Below are 20,173 nucleotides of genomic sequence, written 5' to 3'. Positions count from 1 at the left end.
TATTTATCAGTTGGGGAACTGACTTCACAAGAAAGCACAAAATATATATATATATATATATATATATATCTTATCTGCTTTGCTTAACAAACGTAAATGCGCAGCGCATTTTAAGTTCCAAAAATTTTCTATGTAATGAACACTCGTGACTATATTTACAATTTAAGTGTGGTTATAAATTGTCAAGTGTGTGTAATACGTTATTAAAGAACTAAACATTTACAGTGCAGACTTGGGCTGGACTTTGAAGATGCGCGTTTATTTTGAACAAGTACAAGCAGAATTTTAGAAATATTGCGAAAGATTTACGGCCATTTCCAGGTTTGTTCTAAGTACATACGTACTTCTAAGCTTGGGAAAAATTGAGAGATATGCACACAAATGCGGCAGATTCAAATCAAAACCTTACAATGATCAATATATGAATAATAGATTCTCTTGTACAAGTTATACTATCTCACCGTTTCTTTCACTTAATGCATAAAAACATAATTTTCGTAATATATTTTACACTTCCTGTAGGAAGCTGTATCAAAGTGATCAAATGTTTATGGCTCTTAGAAATAACTCAAGGACAATATGCACTCATATCAACGCATACAAAAAAATCGCCTCACTTACGTTCCTCTGTTGAATTAGATATATGATTACATATATTACGATATAATTATAAAATCTTGTTTAACATCAAAAAACTGTTTTCAAATGCTTCCTTTTCTCCGGATTTGGAAATTAGATAAATCGGTTCATAGATTCCACAGTCTGCTCTTTCCACTATCTTTTTCGCAAAGAGGCTGTTGCATGGTAAGGTTCCATCAGAACGTTTGCGACATCCACAAAAAAACTTCAGATATCTTCTCTAGTATAAACATACAGGTTTGTGGTAATCTTTATGATAAGCATTTTCTTTGTTACAAAAATGAGGACATCTCGTCCCAATTTACACTCTTGCATGCGGGCCAGTAACGAAAATTGGCGCATCCAATATTATTTCAATACAATTTCAAAGTTTCATTCCTTTGACAGAAAATAACCTAGAACTCAAATCAAATCTATTCTTTTTCAAAATCAATTTGTGGGAAAATGTCCCATTGCTCACTAAATTTTGGATTATATTTTCAAGAAAGTTGTGATTTTTTGTTTTACATGCCAAAGGGCACGTTAAAATAAAAAGCAGGTAACCACGCAAAACTGAAGATTGCTTTGCTAAAGTAGTCACCGCTCGAATTTCTTTCTAAAAAGTTTATGAAATAAAGATTTTGCCATGTTCTTTAAGGCTCCTTCCTCCTTCCTTAAAACCTCAAACATTAATAAGACCTTTTGATTTCTCTTTTCTTTTGCGTAAATGTAGAACAATTATCCTACTCCTAGTGACTTTGAAGCTGAAATCAATACCAATACTGTGTAGAAAGCAATGGATATTTAAAAAAATGATATGTTAGATCTACAATTTTTTTCTAGTTCTATCGGTTCTTTTCAGATAAATCCAGTTTACTTACCTATGGGATTCTGAAGACAATACCACAACGCGTGTCTTATGGTCAAATAATGGTTCCAATTCTAATGTGATATAAAAGTGAGATAAATGCGAAACTTGAAATGTAGTTTCTATATTATCTTCCGTTAGAGTGTAAGGCAAAGCAAATACACCAGCATTGAGTATTAAATAATCAAGGTGTCTGTAATATTAATTTATTCTATTACTTGATATATTACATATTTCTATTATAATTTATCTACTCACTTCACTTTGCTTTTAATGTCCTCTACAAAAAGGTAAACAGATTTGAAGGAGGCCAAATCCAATTGAGCAAAACGCAAGCGATTCCGTGTTGCCGGCCTTTCCTTGGCAATTCGTTCAATTGCCTGATCAGTTGAGTATTTATTACGACAAGCAAATATCACTTCACAGCCATGAAATGCTAAAGATCGAGCTGTTTCGTATCCTATACCAGAATTAGCGCCAGTAATTACGGCCACATGTCCATGTAAATTTTTGCCATGCAGTACTTGCAAAGCAGTGGAACTACCATCAAATCGTTGTCGCACTTGCGATATAGTGCGAGGTGGTTCTTCCACAGCAAAAGCAAGCCTCGGATCGACGAGAGTGGTTTGCTTTGTTTCCGTATTAAAAAATACATTGCATTCAGATTTTTCATCATAGGACATCCGCCAACCAATTGGTAAATCGCCGGAAATTCTTTTCGTCCGCCCCGTGCGTGGATGCGTCCACTGTGTGCAGCCCGTTTGATTGCTATTTGCAGCCAAATGGCAAAAGAAATTTAGCGCCAGTGTACAAAGGAAAGGACGTGCAGAATAAAATTACTTGCGATACAAGACAATGCCTTCTTCTGTTACTTGCTCTGTCCAGCCGGGCGGCATTTCATCTTCGCTATCTGAATCTGGCAAGTAATCTGGAAATAATTATACCGATGAGTTTGTGCACTTTCATTGTAACCACCTATGTCTTACTCATATTTATTTTCTTCAGGAAATTTGTTTTTTAATGATCTATGCACACCTTACACTTTATTTAACACTGTAAGAGTAAGAAACTTTTCTATATATAAACTATTTTCTTTTTCAAACGTATGATATCCTTATTAACAACAAATACTTCCTCAGCTTTTCCATAGAATTTTGGAAAAGCAAAAGTCGTCGTATTAGAACAAATTTGTAAACAATCCGTGCGAATGAACGTTTTTTCGATGTGGCAATGCTGATTTTGTTTATTGCAACACTGTACTGCGTTCGGCTAGGCTTTGAAATTTAAGTTGACTGCATTGAAAACAATGCAAATGAGCGTATAGAAATTTTCAGGCATTTCAGGCGTAATCGCCAGGAAGACAAAAACCAACAAAGGCAAATTAACTTTATTAAGAAACATAATTTTTCAAATATTATTCTTGCATTGTATGATTCAAAACTTTATTTTTTCTGAATACAAACTTTGAATCAACAATACCTTATTTTTATATTTTACCACAAAGTTTTGTAAAAAGTCGGAAATCGAAATAACGCCTCCTTGCATGAGCCTGCATCATGTTGACTATTTGCGGTATGAAAAGCCTGATCAGCCGGCAAGGTTTCACAATGTTTTCACACCTGGAAGCCAAGCAAGTACCTGCTCATATTTATAGAAATATGTATAAATCTTTTTTGCCTGCTCATCTTTAATGGTTACTTCGTTTATAATTTACAGGAGAAGAATTTATTGAAGTATACAGAAGTATACAAGTACTACCTTTCGCTAGTTTACGGGAGTGAATTTTTCGTTTTGTTTCTTTCGTTTCGTACCTTATCTGTTTCATTTTTGTTTTTCGTTTTGCGCACATATTTACTTATTTACATTATTTAGAATTATTGCTAATTGGACTATTTGCCATAATTTTGTATGTATAACATATAACTGTTAATATTATTACTAATCTTCAAAATGTTCAATATGGAAAACATAACAAATTCCCTATTTTTAATTTCACGTTCGCATCATTTCTTCTGCTTTATGGTTCGTCTTCAATGATAACATATAAAAATAGCATCTATATGTTGGTGCTTATACAGGAAATTCTATATTAAAGGATAAAATTGTTTTTTTTAATTCAATTTCACACTTTTAACGAACGTTGTTTTTAGCTGAAGGTATATATCAATGATATTTTGACTTTGCGATAGATTTACGAAATATTTAGTTGAATTCGAAGATTTCGAAGAGTACAACAAACTAATTTTGAAAAGAAATTTTGGCTACATATTAAATATGGCTTAAGAGGGCATTTGCTTGGCATATCAAATAGGAAGAATTACTGCGAACACTATTTATTCAAGGAAATGTTGAAGAAATTTCTCTTGAAAAACACAATGATATAAATACCAGCCTTAAAAAAGTCGTTTTTTGACAATTTTTTTCAACGGAAGAAGGGGAGGTAAAATAATACGTGCGAAGATCTCTACATTAAAAAAAAAAAATCGTTTTTTAACAATTGTTTTGAATGGCAGAAGGAGAGATAAAATAATAATAGACGAAGATGTTATTAAATAAATATATGTTTATATAAAAAAAGGAGTTTTCAGAAGATATTAAAACAGTGGTAATATCAAACGTAATTTCTTTTCCTTGAAAATTCTACGCTGAACGGTGTGATTTTATTGAGCAAAGCACTATAAAGGAAGAGGATAAAAGGAGGATTTACGCATACGACCCGGAAGCAACCGGCCGATCGAGCAAATATCGTGCAAAAGGTGAGCCAAGACCAAAAAAACAACACCAAAATCGTTCAAAATCCAGATGATGTTAACAGTTTTCTTCGATTATCATAGTATTATATTGTAAACTATGAATTTCTTCCCATGGCCAGACTTCTAATCAGGAATATTATTTGTGTTATGCGTCGTTTGCATAAAGCTGTTTGCAAAAACAAACCGGAATAGATTTAAAAAGGAAAACACGAATTGCTCGCAGTTTTTGGACGTAATAGTAGTATAATATTTTTACATATTTGCCATAAGATATGGGCAATGTTGTGCAAGGATAGAAAGGATAAAAACCTTGAGTTTAGGAAAAAAGTTAGAACAGTGGAAGAGAGCTGAAGAGTCAACACTATTTTAGAAGGCTTAGTCTGAAATATCCCAATGTTCACATCCTTACAAAGGAAGAACGATATTTGAAATTTTATAGTGTCATCGGCATTACTAAGACAACTCCATATCGTTCTGCCGAATTGTTTGGCTCGAGACTTCCGAATGCCAATTTACTAAAAGAGGATTAATATGTTAGATGTATCGTAGTCCTAAAGATAGCAAAAAGGTTTGACAAAACTTGATTCCCATGGACTACATCTCGCTCTTCATATTTTTCTTGGCCGATCACCACTCGCTTTCTGCCAAAATGTTAGAGAATTTGGATTTCTGCGAAGCAAAGAATACACAAAATAATAAGCAAAATGTATGTAAAATAGAAGCATAATCTGTAACTTGGGTTAAAAAATCGGATCAGAAATACGTCTTTTTAAAGCTTCAGCATTCTTTTATAATCTTTTATAGAAACTGAGAAAGTGTGCTGCCAGAACAGCAAGGCTTTCATACACGCTCCATGTTTTGGGATTTTTGCTTGTCTTATATTTGAAAATTTGATAATGAATGGAGGAATGTTTTATTTTTATATATAAAGTATTTTTCATTGCATTTAATTATTCTTACGTATGTATATGCGAGGGAAACTTAAAAATCTTATCAAATAACGTGAATTTCTAAGTACTTCATGCTAAAGCTTTCTCACTGACTAAAAAAATTCTTCTTAATCAATTGAATAAATGATATGAGAAAAATATATGAAATGGGAATAATCGGTAAAAACAAATACAGTTAAATAAAGACGCATTTGATTCTTTTGATTAAATTTTAATTTTTACATCGCTTCAATATCTTAAAATACTAAATTACAGTCGTATAAGAAAGTAAAAGCTATTTTAAACTAATAATTATAAATGACGCAAGTGCCTAAATTTACTTACAAAAAACATATTACAATAAATGTTAATTTAACATATAACGTAAACGTAACGTAGACTTCATTTCCATTTCAACGCGGGATTTGTCGGAAAAGTTTATAATTCTGGCTTATTAATGATGCCGTAGAAAAGTACTACCTTGGTAGGATCGTGCCGTATCAGTATAAGGAAAGGAGTTTCTCCGCGAAAAACTACATCTGTACCGGAACGATGTAAATACGTAAGAGTGGCAGCAGCTGCTTCAGTTCCTTGCTCGTCAACGGACAAATCTACTTTATGTATAATTTCATCTACAAATAAGTCTGAGCGATAATTTTGTGCACTATTGCGCTGTTCTTCCAAGTTCACCAAAGCGTCAGCGTTGAAATCTGGATTTAAATAGTTAGCTTGTCTCTGTATTCTGCTTAATATTGTAGTTTCTTTTGTATTAGTTTCTGAATTTGTAAAAGCTTCATCGAATTCACCATTTCTGTTGCTAAACACTAAAGCGGGCTCGTTATAACGGTCCAGATGTTCTTGTTCTAAAGAAATGCCAACTGTTGGTCTTCGCGATTGTATTGTATGCAAATTATTTGTCGACGGTGCATTATGACTGTATTGAGCTATATCGCCTATTAATGACAGATCACTAGTAGCGCTATTGAATATATCCTTGACACCCAGACGTTGCAAAAGGCTCTTCATGTTGAAATCCTGCGTGAAATGCATTTTCGGAAACACCATTACCGTCGTCTTGCGTACCATTTTATCTATCATATTATCGATTTTTTCAGCATCCAAAAAGTATTGCATTTCTCTTAACTTTTGACGTGTCGAATTATTGGGCTGTATAACGTACATAGTTGTCTCATTGCCGCTGTAAGGTAAGCCTATGATATGGCAGTCGTATTCCTTAGCATCGTAAAAGGGAAACCTACCACCTGTAGCCATCATTTGCACCCTTATTGGTGGCTTATCAAGTCCATCCGGATAGAAATTCTCTTCAGTGGTAGCTCTTGGAAAGAATGAAGTTTCCCAAAAACCTTTAAAGTATAAAACACTAGCAAGCAACATATTTGTATTTGCAGGAATATTTCCGTTAATAATTTTAGTTATTTTCCCGTGCGTATTCGTGTTCACCCAAGCGTTAATGTAATCGCGCGATACTGTCGGATGGTGTTGATAGTCTAATTGTGTTAGATCGGAATCATAAAGTGATGTAGCAACTTGCCTGCAAAAGAAAAAAAAACATTTTTTTATTATTAAATGTTATCCGGATCGGCAATAATGCGCTAATAATTAACAAACTCTATGTATGTATTATCTACAGATTTGAGAGGTGGGTGTCAAGTATTCAAGATCAACTAAATATTTAGCAAACAAGGGAGAAATTAATGATAACAGATCCTAAGAACTCAATTCATACCTTAGAGACTTTTTGATGTCTCCATTTACGTAAGAGAAGTAGTTCTGCCATTTGACAGCTTACTCTATCATTTTTGTGATTTATTTGTGAAAAATTTCTCTTAAATGGATCTTGATATGACGTCATCCTGTATCACATGTCTATAAAGCATTCCTGTTTTTTTTAATATCCATATATATAGCCTATATATATGTATATATACGCTATGCAAATGTATGGAAAAACCCCAGCAATTACATAGCAAATTAATTTAAAAAAAAAAAAAAAAAATTAAAGTAATTTCTATTCATTTGATCTTTGATATCAATTTGCAATCAAGACTTCCAAATTTTATGATCAAGATGATGATTCATTTTTAATTCAAAAAAGCCGTATTACAGGATTATGTCGAGCAAGAGTAAAGCACTGCACCTATAACCAAGCATGTTTACTGCTGAACTTCGCAGTTTAACAAATACTTTTACTTAACGAAGTGCACATGCAAGCAATTTCACTTTCTAATTAAAACAAATAAAAGCATTACAATGCACTGCAGGGTACCATTAAATATCTTACACCATTTCGCTTATTACAGTGATTCACGTGAAGACTTTTCAAAACGAACCGTTATATGTAGTCCGATTCGAACCATTTATAACGGCGTTCGTTCTTAAGCCAAAGTTTGCCGAATTGGATAAAAGAATCTGAGAAATTTCGATTTGAAGGTTGGACACAAGAATGTAAGACGGACAGACAGACAAAGTTATATCCATGAAATAAAAGTTTGTTCTATCTGAACTCCTTCAGGGTGCTACATATAGCCGCACAAACTTAAGGTACCCTTGTCTCACACGAGGTGTAGGGTATAACAATTAACTGACAGTTCAGAACTGAATTATTTATTGCAATTATAATTATATTTATTTTTATTTAGAATTTCAATGTAATTGTTTAATGTAACAAAACAAATAAAGTAATACTTCCTGTTCTTGATTCAGACTGATTAAATCATTCTTTAAATCATTCTCAAAAAAAAACAAGAAATGATTCACATAATTTTTCCAACTGTTATAAGAGAAAAAAAAACGTTGCAATACCTTTTTAATCTAAATAATAGTCCCCCAAAGAATTAATGATGAAATGAGAAGACAACACTAGACGTGACAAAACTTTAAATGATCCAAAAGTTTCGCTTTTCGAAGATACACGTTTTTTGAAAACGGCAAGCAGCATAACCTCAAAAATTTTCATTTTTTTCATTCCAATATGTTACAGCATTTTTAAAACAACATTTTCCACTAAAACACGAAGGATTTTATCGATAAATTAATTAAACATTTTCCATTAATAAAAGAGTGACTTCCTTTGGGTCGTAACTTGTACTTTTGCCCTCAAGCCCCAATTAAACAGAAATTAGTATATTTCAAAACCCCTAACTGCTTCATTAGAGATAAACTTGTAGATAGCATAGGGTTTTATTGGTTTAAGTCCAAATTTGCAATATTTACACTGCTTGCCGTAGAGCGCTTGAGTTAAAGGCGCCTCCAGACTGGCTTCGGTACTACCATTTGCTAACATATTCTCTAGAACAATTTTTCTATAGTATTTACTGGTAAGCTTAGTAAGCTTCCCAGGTTGTTTTCAATTCAAAAGAAGGTATGGAGCAAATATACGAAATTGTGTTCAATTCAAAAGGAGATATGGAGCAAATATATATTTGTATTTGAATTCATATGTTTTTCGTATATTTGTTCCATACCTCCTTTTGTCGCAATGCTACCTTTTCTTCTATTCAAAAAAATTATCAAAAAAATTTTTTTTAACTGGTCCTTCCCTCCTTTTTATATCTGCTATAAGATAGGAGCTTTCACACTACAAGTCGCGAATAACACGAAATAAATATACCTTTGATTAGCGAAATTTTTTGAGGTGACTTAGGCACTTAGTTTAAAGAGACGTATCGTACGGGGTCCATCGACTAAAAAGCTACATTATCCTTAGTATTAGGAGACTTTAAAACAGTAGATAGTAAAGTTTTTAAAGTATTTGGGACATGTTAGTTAGCTGGTTACAATCATAGTCTTAGGCACTTCTTATACCACTTGTAGTACAGGGCTATATAAAGTTTGTACGGATGTATACAACACACAGAAGAACTGGATATGGACTCAACTTTTACTATACCAAGCTTGCCAGTGTTCAACCGACAAACCGCAATTTTTCAGTATTTTTGATGAAATTTGGTACAGTGAGGCGTTTTGATCCAGAATAGTATTAGACGAACACACGAAGAACTAAACAGAACAGATTATAAACTGTTTCGAAATGTTGCGCTGTTTAAAAATACGTCTTTTACATGAAATCTCTAACGCGTTGCTTTTGAAATTATAAAAAGAGTCTAATATATCCTCGTCTTTGAAATGCTTTTAGTCACCTTTCGTTTTTACATACCATTCCACTTAAGTGTTTGTAAGTATCTACGGACGTGTGTAACGCGCAGAACTTAAGAATAAGAAGAAGAACTTAAGATAGACCCACCTAAGCCTGTCTGTCCGCCTATCTGATGTCTATCTCTGTAAATTTGTGTTCAGGGCGCAGTTCCAAGGACGAACGCTATTAAAAATGGTCGTTCTGGATTGGACCACTCCCCATATAACTCCGTATTGACAATGGTTCGGACCACTTCTAAAAGTCTAAATAAATAACTGTAGAATGGTGTAGGGTATTTAATAGTCGGCCTTGATCCACTATAGTGCTTTTACTTGTTTTATCTTGTAATAATTAAGTGAGCGTAGCATATCACTACTCGTCAATATATAGTGCATACCTGTCTCATTATGAAAATACAGTTTTGTGTTTTGATGATATTTGTGAATCGTTATACTACACGGTAATAACCGGAATATAAAGCTTAGCAAGTTTGCGATATTAATCTCATTAATAAGTAGCATCGTTTGCATACGTTTTGATCTCTTTTGTTGTTTAGATCAAGCTTTTAGCTTTTAGATTATTTTTAATATCAAAAACTTTTTTCCATAATCATCTGATATTGTTTTTAATAATATAAGAAAAGATCTCAGACTGAAAACTTCTGATTAACTTCTTTCGTTTCGTCGTGGGAGACTGACAACATATGCTGTTTAATTCTATCCTTCCCTGCCATTGATGAGGCAGAAAATATCTATAGAGTTTCTTATATTTACTGCAGCAATAGTTCAATTTTTCCCTTTTCTTATTTGACTTACTTGTAATGCGGATTCAAGGCATAATTATTTTGTATGAAAAGTCCATTTGCAATTCTGACAATATGCTCAGGCTTATTACGTCCGTTCGTTGTTGGACGCATGGGGGAAGCATTAATATTTGTTGTGCGCCAATTCGGCTGCTTGCGCGTGCTCTCTTCAGCTTCGTTTTCGTACCTATGTTGAATTTCTGCTAGCATTAAAGCAAACTCTCTATAAAACTTTTGCGGATTACTCATCAATACACTGTCATTATCAAGGCCAATCAATTGTTTTAATTCATGATAACTTCTACCCTTGGCGCCTAACGTAAGCAGTGATAAAGCAGACATAATACTAAGTGGTGAAAAAATTTCACTCCGTTCTAAAGAATTCAATTGAGCGCCGATGAGCTGAGAAAAATTTAAAATATTCTTTGCGATTACGTTGGCAATTCGCTCATCGACTGGTTCCGGCCGAGCAAAACGATCTGTTGAAACATGTAGTGAGTTGACGGCATTCGATTTTGGTTGGTTTTGTTCTGGCCATCTAGCAGGCACTGCTGCTTGACCTTGCTGGAAACGATCGAAATGATTCTCTATTAAGTCATCTGCTTTTCGAGATTTGCCCGAAATTATGCAAAATGCCAATAATGGTATAATGAAGGAACACAATTTCAGTAAATTCATCTTTTGTTTTATATGCAAAATATTATTGAATAATTTAGCTTGTAATTTTGCAAAAATAATTTATTTTGATGTAACTAATTAACTAATAAATATTTTCGATCCGCACTTTTAATAAGCTTCACTGAACTAATAAAACTGGCTATGCAAGTGCTAATTTAAAGCATTTTAAAATGCTTTTTAACATGCTTTTTAGCACTTTGAGCTTGATTGGCAATTATTGTCTCTCTCTTCTCGCTCTCTTATTTAGTGTATTCACGGTGAATTATATTTCAATTAATTTTTTTATTTCAGCATTCGCTCACTTATATTAGCATACTAGTATATTACATGCACTCTTTTGTCTTAACTCTACCCTAATTGATTTTTCTTTCTCTTTCTTTTTGTTTACTCTTTAACTGAACGCAAAGGAAGCAAAGTTTATGTTATCGAAAACTATAGATGCTGCCTGATCTTCAATGTCTTGCGTGACGGCTTTTGAGCAATAATTAATAAACTTATTCAATAAATACGCTTGAGCCGCGTAACTTAAGAGCTCAGCTTTTGCTCTTTCAAGTATCTTCATATTTTACGCTCATTGGTATTTCCTTGATTTTTTTAATGTTCTTCAATCTAAAGGTAATTCCATGCTTTTTTTATAGGAAACTTTTTCAGTGCGGAATTAGAGCAAAATATTGGATAAACATAACACCAATAAGTATAACAAGTAAAAACGTTATCATCGAGTAAGGCCAAGTACTGAATACCCTACACTAGACTATGTCTGATATAATTTTTCATCTATCTTCGTTCTAATTTATCAAAACCTTACTTTATAAATACTCAATTTTCATAAGATCCCTTATATGAGGAAGTGTAATAGAAAAGTAGATCTAGTAGATGTAACACAGACTTACTACAGTCAAGCTCTCGTCATCAACTATTAAAATTAATTACAATAAACAATTCATCTAACAATTTTTGGCAATTTTTTCACTGTAAATAATCCTTTTAATTATTTTTATTAAAGTTTGTATAAAAAAGAACATGCGTACTTCTGTATCGTGTATCTAAAAATATATTTTTAAAATTTTTAGCCTTCATACACGAATTCGGGGTCAATTACGAACGTTTACGAAACTAAATCAAGTTTAGTATTTGCTTTACCTAAATGCTTATGCTAATCAAAAAGATCTAGACTTTTTATTATACAGGGCAAGTTATAAATAACTTCAGGGTAAATAGAATCCATGTTCGTGTCCACTTATTACAAGTCACCGAGAGAAATCATTTTTTTTTACTTAGATTTCTACGCTGATCAAAAGGTCTAGATATACAGGTTATACAGGTGAAGTATTAAATAACTTCCGATAGAGATAGACCGAGTGTATGTTCGTATTCGCCTATTATAAGTCACTGGGGTAAACTGGTGTTTTTACTTAGATTCCCACAGTGATCACGAAGATCTAGGTTTTTATTTTATAAGTGAAGTCTTAAATAACTTCCGATACAAGTAGATAGAGTCTATATTCGTATCTCCCTAATGTGTCACCGGGGCAAACAAAGTTTTTGCGTTTACTAATTAGATAAGGGTTCAGTTCTGTTCACAACAATTTTTTGCGGGGCACGTTTTAATAACCGGAGTGAAAAAATCGATAGTCAGCATATGATGCTTCGGAGATTTCAACGCCATAATAAGGTAATAGTACTAAAGCGACGCAGTTGAAAAAATATGCATTGTATCCGGTGAAAGTCTAATAAATGATCGGGCAGTTAGGAATTGGTTTGCCAAATTTCGTTCTGCAGATATGACTTTAAAGGACAATCCAACTATTAAGGCCCTTCTGGTCTTGACAGAAACGATTTAAACACAATATTAAGGCAAAATGTCCATCAATCGCGGAACATAGCACAAAAGTTGAATACATCTTATAGCCACTTGAAGAAATTAGAAAAAATTCAGCAAACTAAAATAAACGCAAATTATTATGACTCGATCTCGAACCGGAACAACAATTTTATCAAATTCGTTTAGGTAAGAACTCACTCTCACTCAGATGTCATGCGAACAGACGCGTAATTTAAAGGGAATTTCCTTTTCCTTTAAAGAAATAAACTTAATGTGGTGCCGTGTGCAACGTAATTCAATTTCAAAGCTTTGTAATTTAAAGCTTTGAGTACATTTTTAATGTATTTTATTTATGCAAATTTTGAATGGGATCAAATTATATACACCTGATAATTGATATTTAAAGCAATGCAGTTTCTCTGCGGCAAAGTCGACATTTAACAAAACGGGCGCGAGAAAGTTTGAACACAAGCAAGATAAGTGTAAAAGAAACGTGTTATTAGTTAACAACAGCGCTGACCAGAATTTTTTGATTGAAAAAGGTGTCCGTATGAAGGATTGAAAACAAGCTGTTATGCGAACGAAGGATATGCTTTCCATATCAACGATTATTTCTATATTTTATCTTTTTAATGAAGTTGGATATAGGACAGAAATCAAATTCGGATATCTTTACAAGATTATGACTGCCTGCCGCAGTAATAAACAAAGAGGCCGGCGGGTCAATAGATGACATATATTCGTCTTAGATATGGGCTGCAGCTCCAGCCTCAGCCTCTCGTTAGTATTGAACACTTAAATAAGCCAAGTAGAAGTACTTTTTTTCTGAACATTTAACCCATTCAAGTAAATATTCAGAGCAAGTATTTGATCAAATATTTCCACGGGTGTGTTAAATATACATCTTTTCCCAGTCGTTACTCAAGGTTGGGAACGTCATTGACCATTTTAAATACTTTTTTATCGATTGGAAAGATACGTTTCAGTTCATTATCTTAAGAGTTCCAACAAGAGCAATACATAGATAAGGTTAAATCGATTAAGAATCTCTCATAAGAATGCGTATAAATCATGAAGCGTATGAAGCGTCATGTACTGTTAATAGAAAACGAGAAACAGGAGAGAGATGCGTTTGAACGCGCGCTTTAACGATTTACGTAGAATTTTTTTGTCTAACTAAGCTTTCATAAGGCGCCTTCGGTAGTGCTTTCTTTGGCTTTCCCGATCATTATAACTTTTCAAAACTTATATCATCGCTTGAATTTTTTTTAATTTCTTCAGATTGGAGGAGGTATTGCTTTGTCTGCCAATGCACATAAATTGCAAAGATTTTTAATAATTCAAAGCCTCTCCATATGATTAAATAACGCTTCTCCATTTCCGAATTCCCTTGAAATTTTTTGCTTAATGTGGACATATCCGTGAATTGACCAAATCCAATATTGAATTTAACTTCTGAATAATCTCCATAAATACTTTGAATCAAGGTTTAAAGTCACCTCTGCTTTGGATGGTTAATTCTAATTTTTCTTTATTATGGATGGGTAGGATTCATTTTCAAGATTGATTCATCACCTGAGGATATATTTCAATCTGTATTATTGCGACTTTTAATGCTTTTATTTTTTACCTTTAGCGTTCCAAAAAGCAGACTAACGTCATCTACGTTCGTAAGTCGCCAACAAAAAAGGAAAAAGTATTATTTCCTCTCTTCTGTTAGTGTTTCAGATCTCGCACCAACAATGACATACATTTCTATATTTTAAACCGGTAATTCGAAGCGCTCGAGATATGGATTCAAGCGAAACAATCCCGATTTCAATAACACATTTCAATGACACACACGCACATAACCATATGGAAAAATATCGGAATGATTAATTTTAATCCGTGGAACAGTACACACTACACTAACAAAAATTTAACAGCACCGTTAGACCGTAACATTAATCTTGAAAGAAAACGTGAGAGAACTCCTCCAAAGCAAATATCAACGCTCCAAACACAATCAAAGCTTATTACTAAAGCCACCAGTATATGAGATTTGCTTTAGCATCTTGTCGGAACTCATAAATTCTACAAAAGTAATGCCATCAAAATGTAAGCGTAATCGCGGTTTTTCAAACAAAGTCGCCAAATTTTCTCAAAAATCGCTTTAGCGACAACCAGGAAACGAAGGAAAGGAAAAAACAGTTGATTGCAATTATTTTTGCCCAATGTTTTGTAATATTTTAATTTTGTTTTATTACATTTATTTTACATAAAAATAATTATTAAATATGCATTAATATAAAAAAAAAGAAAAGACAAATTTTCATTTATTTGAAAATATTGAGAAGGCCTCTGCGTTAGCTCAGCACGGTAAGGAAAACCTGTCTATGGCGCCTGACCTAAAGCTGTTGGAATTGAATCCGCCAATTGAAAGCCATTGTCAGCATAATAGCATCGAACGTTTTGACGGCAAACAATTAAGCTATAATGATTTTTTTTGGCATTTTATGAACACTAACTGGCCGGTTATACTAACAGATGTGTCCAATAATTGGGAGTGCCGCAAAAATTGGTTGCAATATTACCAGGGCACAAGTAACGGCAACAGGTATACTGCAACAATCAATTTTAACTACCTTAAGCAGAGGATAGGCAATCGCTCCGTACCGGTGGCTAATTGTAATAGGGAATATTACAACAGTCATGCTAAGAGCGAAATGAAATTTTACGATTTTCTTAATTACTGGCAACAGAAATGCGAACGAGAGAAAGTAGAAAACAGCAATGTTGAAACAAACACTACCGACATACTCTACCTCAAAGATTGGCATTTAAAGGCTGAATCACCAGACTACGATTTTTACGAAGTTCCTAAGCACTTTGCAAGCGATTGGCTAAATGAGTATCTATTAAGCAACAAAACGGACGATTATCGTTTTGTGTATATGGGACCAAAAGATACATGGTACGGAAGCAAATTGCAAGTAATTTAAAGATAATAATAAATTATGGAAGACGTTTCTATTTCTTAGGACCCCTTTTCACGCTGACGTGTTCGGCTCTTTTAGCTGGTCGACAAATATAATGGGCTGCAAAAAATGGTTACTTTTACCGAACGGTGAAGAGCTTAAACTTAAGGATCATTTAAATAACTTACCTTTTCGTATCGATGAATCTCTATTAGAAAAGAAAGGAGTTCAATATTTTACCGTATTACAGACGGAAAATGAAGCACTTTTTGTACCGAGCGGTTGGTATCATCAAGTATGGAATCAATCGGATACTATATCGATCAATCATAATTGGTTTAATTCTTGCAATTTGGAACGTATTTGGCATAACTTAGCAGCTGCTATGCAACAAGTTATTAATGAGATCGAAGATTGTCGCCAAATGGATAATTTCAATGAACACTGTCAGACCATGCTTCGAGCAACTTTTGGCTTAAACTACCTCGATTTTATTCAATTAATAGAAACTATTACCGAGCGCCGTTTACATTGCTGCACCGAAAACGGCAACGAAGATAATAGGTCTGCTTTAAACTCCGATCAATGCTCATCGTCTTCCAGGCTTGCTTTTTTTAATACGCATACACCCAACGATTATCATATTAGGCATGATTTGCATTGTATTCAGCAGTTGATGAAGATTATGCTAGAAGATCCCGTGATATTCGAGAATCGTACTTTCTTATACCGACAATGTGTTCGTTTAAGTGAACTCATCTCATCAACGTTGTCATTATCGACATTAAATTGAAAATCTAGTCAACTAGTTTACACTTTAATAGCTTCAAAAGAATATGAATACGTGTAGAACGAACTTAGAAAGAAAACCTATTTTTAGCATATACATATAAATATACTCTAATATTTTGTACCAAAGAGGAATATATTTGGAAAATAAATTGAAAAACTAAAAAAAATAAATGATTTAACAAAGAAGAGAAGTCATTTTTATTACGAGCAACAAGTTGATAAAAGCTTAAACTCGGAATCATTGTTTTCGCCAGATGGTTTCTTGTCAATACCTTGCTATTCTCTTTTACTAACGTTTCTGTTTTGTTCGCGCATTCGCAAAATTGTACAGAAATAAGCAAAGTCATAAAACAATACGAAACCGGGTACAAACAGTGAACAAAGTGCAAAAATGCCTTTAAAAGGTATTAAAGTATTGGAATTTTCCGGTTTGGCTCCGGCACCTTTTTGTGGCAAAATATTGGCCGATTTTGGAGCAAAGGTTACGGTCATTGATCGAGTAATAAAACAGAATTAAATATATAGGAATATCTTATTTAAGTTCTTATTCTGCAATAGGTTCCTGATAATCCAGTAAATTGTATGAATAATGGAAAACGAGTATTGGCTGTAAATCTCAAAAAATCATTAGGTCAAAATTTGGTACGTCGCTTAGCCAAAACGCAAGATGTACTCATAGAGCCTTTTCGCCCAGGAGTTATGGAGAAACTGTATTTAGGTCCTGAATTACTTTGCCGCGATAATCCTCGTTTAATATATGCACGCTTAACGGGATTTGGGCAAAGTGGACCGTTATCGGCACGTGCCGGCCATGATATAAATTATGCCGCAATATCTGGCGTACTATCAATGTTGGGACGAGAAAATGAAAAACCTTTACCTCCCATAAATATATTAGCTGATTTTGCGGGCGGAAGTCTTATGTGTGCGTTGGGTATTTGCTTAGCCCTTTTGGAACGTCATCGATCGGGCCGGGGACAAGTAGTAGACTCAAGTATGGTAGAAGGCGCTGCCTATATTGCTAGTTGGTTATTTATGTCACGTTCTATTCCCCTGCTTTGGCAAGGCGTACGTGGATCAAATGTCTTAGATGGCGGTTCCTATTTTTATGATACATATCCTACTAAGGATGGGAAATTCATGTCTGTTGGTTGCCTAGAGCCGCAATTCTTTGAATTATTTAAAGAGAAACTGGGATTATTACAATTATCACAGTATCCCGATAGTGAAGAAGAGAAACAGGCTGCTAAAGATTGTGTTACTGAAGCATTCTTACAAAAAACTCAGGCAGAATGGTCGGCAATTTTCGAAGATATTGATGCTTGTGTATATCCAGTGTTAGATTGGCATTGTGCGATGACTCACGCACACAATGTAGAACGTCAAAGTTTTGATCTCGTAGATAACATTCCTGTACCGCAACCGGCGCCACATCTCAGCCGTACACCTGGAACTCTTAAAACGAAATCACGGTCTTCGAAGGAAGCCGCCGACGATGCACTCGATATGTTAATTCAAGAACTGCAGCTTGACACCTATGAGCTAAAAAACTTGGTTAAAGAAGACATTATACAGTTACCTGTTCGAACAAAGCTATGAAGAAGCAGAAGCAGAAACAGATTTTTAAGATTAGTTTTAAGTTCATAAGAATCTTATTAATAACGGCAATGTTTTAAAGAATTTGGGGCTAATATTTTTGTGTTTGTAATACATTGAAGGGCGCGTAGTACTGACTCGCATTGAATATATAAAAACTCTTAACTAACTATATTCTCCCATCTGACTCTTCATTTTTCTAACAAATACTCAAAACTAGGGCTAGTTAGCTGAAGCTTGGAATGTGTATTTCTAATTTAAGGCCGCAAACGAAATGCGAAAATTTCAATGATCTATCCTTGTACCTCACCTGTCGAATTGAGTTAGAAGGAATGGATTATAGAGAAAAAAAAAAAAACCTATATATATATAAAGACAGTTTATCAATATGGAATTCGTGTTATTATATTATATATTAAAACAATTGTCAACATATATTCCAATCGGTTGTCCACTATTGATTTATGCAAAAGTGAGAGGCTTTCTTCACTCGACCCTAAGTGAAACGTATACTTCATCGATAGCTATAAATCGACCCCAGTTTTCATGTCATTTGAACGTTTTGCACCAATTTTTTTCGATGCACAGACTTTTAAACACGCTTCAAAAACGTGACATCTACATGTGTTGCAAACACTTTGATCAGTGACTTCCACAGGTAAAAATGATAAAGAAATGGGAAATACCAGTGTAACGGATTTTCATTTAATATCGATTTAATCAGCGCACGCCAACACAAATCATAGAACGCTCGAAATTCTCCTTCTTTCAACTCCATTAGTTTTGTTGTTTATTTGAAGAAATTTACTGACGAAGCCAATCAAACAGGATCACACGTTTATGGTGATGCTGGTGCATCATATTCCAAAGGTTGAAAAAGTGCCGACACGAATTAACTGGAAATGCCATATTTTGGTCACTTGTTGCAACAGTTTTCCAGGTTACACTGTCGCAGCTCGAATGGAAATTTCTGCCACACCCAGCAACATGGCGTCTCCTGATTACCATTTGTTCTGATCGATGCAGCATGGATTGGTTGCCATGCGTGTCTGTTAAGTTGAAGATGTACGAAAATGGATCGGTGGGTGGTTCGTTGCCAGACCATTATAAGTTTTTTCGACACGATATCGTCATGTTGACAAAAATAATATAAAATGATGGAAATTATTTTAATTGTATCAATTGTTCTCAATAAATGCATTTTTCAATTGAAGAAATGATCAAAATTTTTGCAAACACTTAACATGTGACGTTGGGCTGTGGTAAAAAACCGCCAAATCACATATATTTGACAATTAGTAAAGATAGGACTTATGTACAGCGTTCTTTCACAATCACACGTAGTTCGATTATTTAAAAATAAATTTTCGTAGAAAATTTGCGAATTAATTTTAATTTTTTATGAATTTTCCATTCCATGACAGTAAATTTCGATTACAGACGAAATTTGTATATGCATATGCACTATGTACGATACTATTGAACTGCAAGGAATCGTCGTTATTGCAAGCAATTCGGATTTACGCGTCTTTCGCATTTAACAAATATGTGGGAAGGATTGCATTTAATAAATATGTTGAGCAACATTAGGGTGAACTGGAAGAACTTAATCTCTCTCTTATATGAGTTGCGTATTTTTGATTAGCCGCTAGAAGAGTAGATATTAATAAACTTCAATCAAAAATGTATAATATACATACATATACAAATACACAAAGTAAGTAGCAATTGGCCACTTTTACTACTTTTCATCCATTTAGAAATTCCTCGAATTTCAAATATTGCAGTGGTTTTCAGAACCCATATCCATGTATTAAATGAAACACAAAAAATTTTACGTCGAAAGGAAAAAACTAAAAATTTTATTTTCACACACAGCATCGTACAAACTATCAGTCATACAGGTAAGAAAATTTAATTTGTTTTCATATAATTTATTTTTAAATATTTATGTAGCTTAAATGTAAATATGTTTGTAAATAATTTATATACGGTGATAATTTAAGCAGAAATTTAGCATTATTTTATTCGGGTAAAGGGGATGGAAGAAACTGGGAAAAGTGATTAGCCAGACCAAGATATGTTTTGGGTGGATATAGAAAGAATAGATTTTGACTGTCTTTTGTTATAATATAATTAATGTAAGAACAAAAAAGAAATTGGTTTTTTTTTTTTTTTTTTTTTTTTTTTTTTTTG

The 20,173-nt window shown here is 33.7% G+C and overlaps 4 protein-coding genes across 4 annotated transcripts in view; 2 read left to right on the top strand and 2 right to left on the bottom strand.

Annotated features, from left to right (window-relative positions):
- The window catches only part of LOC119633787 (WW domain-containing oxidoreductase), a 17,593-nt gene extending 14,629 nt beyond the window's left edge, over positions 1 to 2,964 (bottom strand). The window contains exons 1-4 of the mRNA XM_038027525.1: positions 2,473 to 2,964; positions 2,327 to 2,414; positions 1,745 to 2,254; positions 1,500 to 1,679 (exon numbers count right to left, since the gene is read on the bottom strand). Of these exons, the coding sequence (XP_037883453.1) occupies positions 1,500 to 1,679; positions 1,745 to 2,254; positions 2,327 to 2,414; positions 2,473 to 2,476 (782 nt within the window). The 5' untranslated portion in view covers positions 2,477 to 2,964. The remainder of the gene's footprint in view (positions 1 to 1,499; positions 1,680 to 1,744; positions 2,255 to 2,326; positions 2,415 to 2,472) is intronic.
- Positions 2,965 to 5,455: 2,491 nt separating this feature from the next.
- LOC119633923 (serine protease inhibitor 28Dc) lies at positions 5,456 to 10,959 on the bottom strand. The gene is made up of 2 exons (XM_038027755.1): positions 10,140 to 10,959; positions 5,456 to 6,720 (listed from the first exon to the last, which is right to left on the bottom strand). The coding sequence occupies exons 1-2, from the start codon at positions 10,802 to 10,804 to the stop codon at positions 5,607 to 5,609; spliced, it is 1,779 nt and encodes a 592-aa protein (XP_037883683.1). The 5' UTR covers positions 10,805 to 10,959; the 3' UTR covers positions 5,456 to 5,606.
- Positions 10,960 to 14,898: 3,939 nt separating this feature from the next.
- LOC119633622 (2-oxoglutarate and iron-dependent oxygenase JMJD4 homolog) lies at positions 14,899 to 16,413 on the top strand. Its single transcript, XM_038027246.1, has 2 exons — positions 14,899 to 15,585; positions 15,653 to 16,413. Exons 1-2 carry the CDS (start codon positions 15,008 to 15,010, stop codon positions 16,380 to 16,382), a joined length of 1,308 nt encoding a protein of 435 aa, XP_037883174.1. The 5' UTR covers positions 14,899 to 15,007; the 3' UTR covers positions 16,383 to 16,413.
- A 291-nt stretch (positions 16,414 to 16,704) lies between these two features.
- LOC119633422 (alpha-methylacyl-CoA racemase) lies at positions 16,705 to 18,334 on the top strand. Its single transcript, XM_038026971.1, has 2 exons — positions 16,705 to 16,880; positions 16,940 to 18,334. Exons 1-2 carry the CDS (start codon positions 16,773 to 16,775, stop codon positions 17,978 to 17,980), a joined length of 1,149 nt encoding a protein of 382 aa, XP_037882899.1. The 5' UTR covers positions 16,705 to 16,772; the 3' UTR covers positions 17,981 to 18,334.
- The last annotated feature ends 1,839 nt before the right edge of the window (positions 18,335 to 20,173 follow it).

This window comes from Glossina fuscipes, unplaced genomic scaffold (assembly GCF_014805625.2).
Source record: "Glossina fuscipes isolate IAEA_lab_2018 unplaced genomic scaffold, Yale_Gfus_2 2, whole genome shotgun sequence".
Classification (NCBI taxonomy): Eukaryota; Metazoa; Arthropoda; class Insecta; order Diptera; family Glossinidae; genus Glossina; species Glossina fuscipes.
This window is presented reverse-complemented; position numbering and strand designations above follow the sequence as displayed.

What these genes read in the sequence shown, in the direction of transcription:
- LOC119633923 (XM_038027755.1), bottom strand. Translation starts at nt 10,804, where the DNA reads ATGAATTTACTGAAATTGTGTTCCTTCATTATACCATTATTGGCATTT. An exon ending in GCCTTGAATCCGCATTACAA is followed by an intron (nt 6,721 to 10,139) that starts GTAAGTCAAATA and finishes TTTCTTTTGCAG; the next exon opens with GCAAGTTGCTACATCACTTT.
- LOC119633622 (XM_038027246.1), top strand. Translation starts at nt 15,008, where the DNA reads ATGGCGCCTGACCTAAAGCTGTTGGAATTGAATCCGCCAATTGAAAGC. An exon ending in ATGGGACCAAAAGATACATG is followed by an intron (nt 15,586 to 15,652) that starts GTACGGAAGCAA and finishes TCTATTTCTTAG; the next exon opens with GACCCCTTTTCACGCTGACG.
- LOC119633422 (XM_038026971.1), top strand. Translation starts at nt 16,773, where the DNA reads ATGCCTTTAAAAGGTATTAAAGTATTGGAATTTTCCGGTTTGGCTCCG. An exon ending in AGGTTACGGTCATTGATCGA is followed by an intron (nt 16,881 to 16,939) that starts GTAATAAAACAG and finishes ATTCTGCAATAG; the next exon opens with GTTCCTGATAATCCAGTAAA.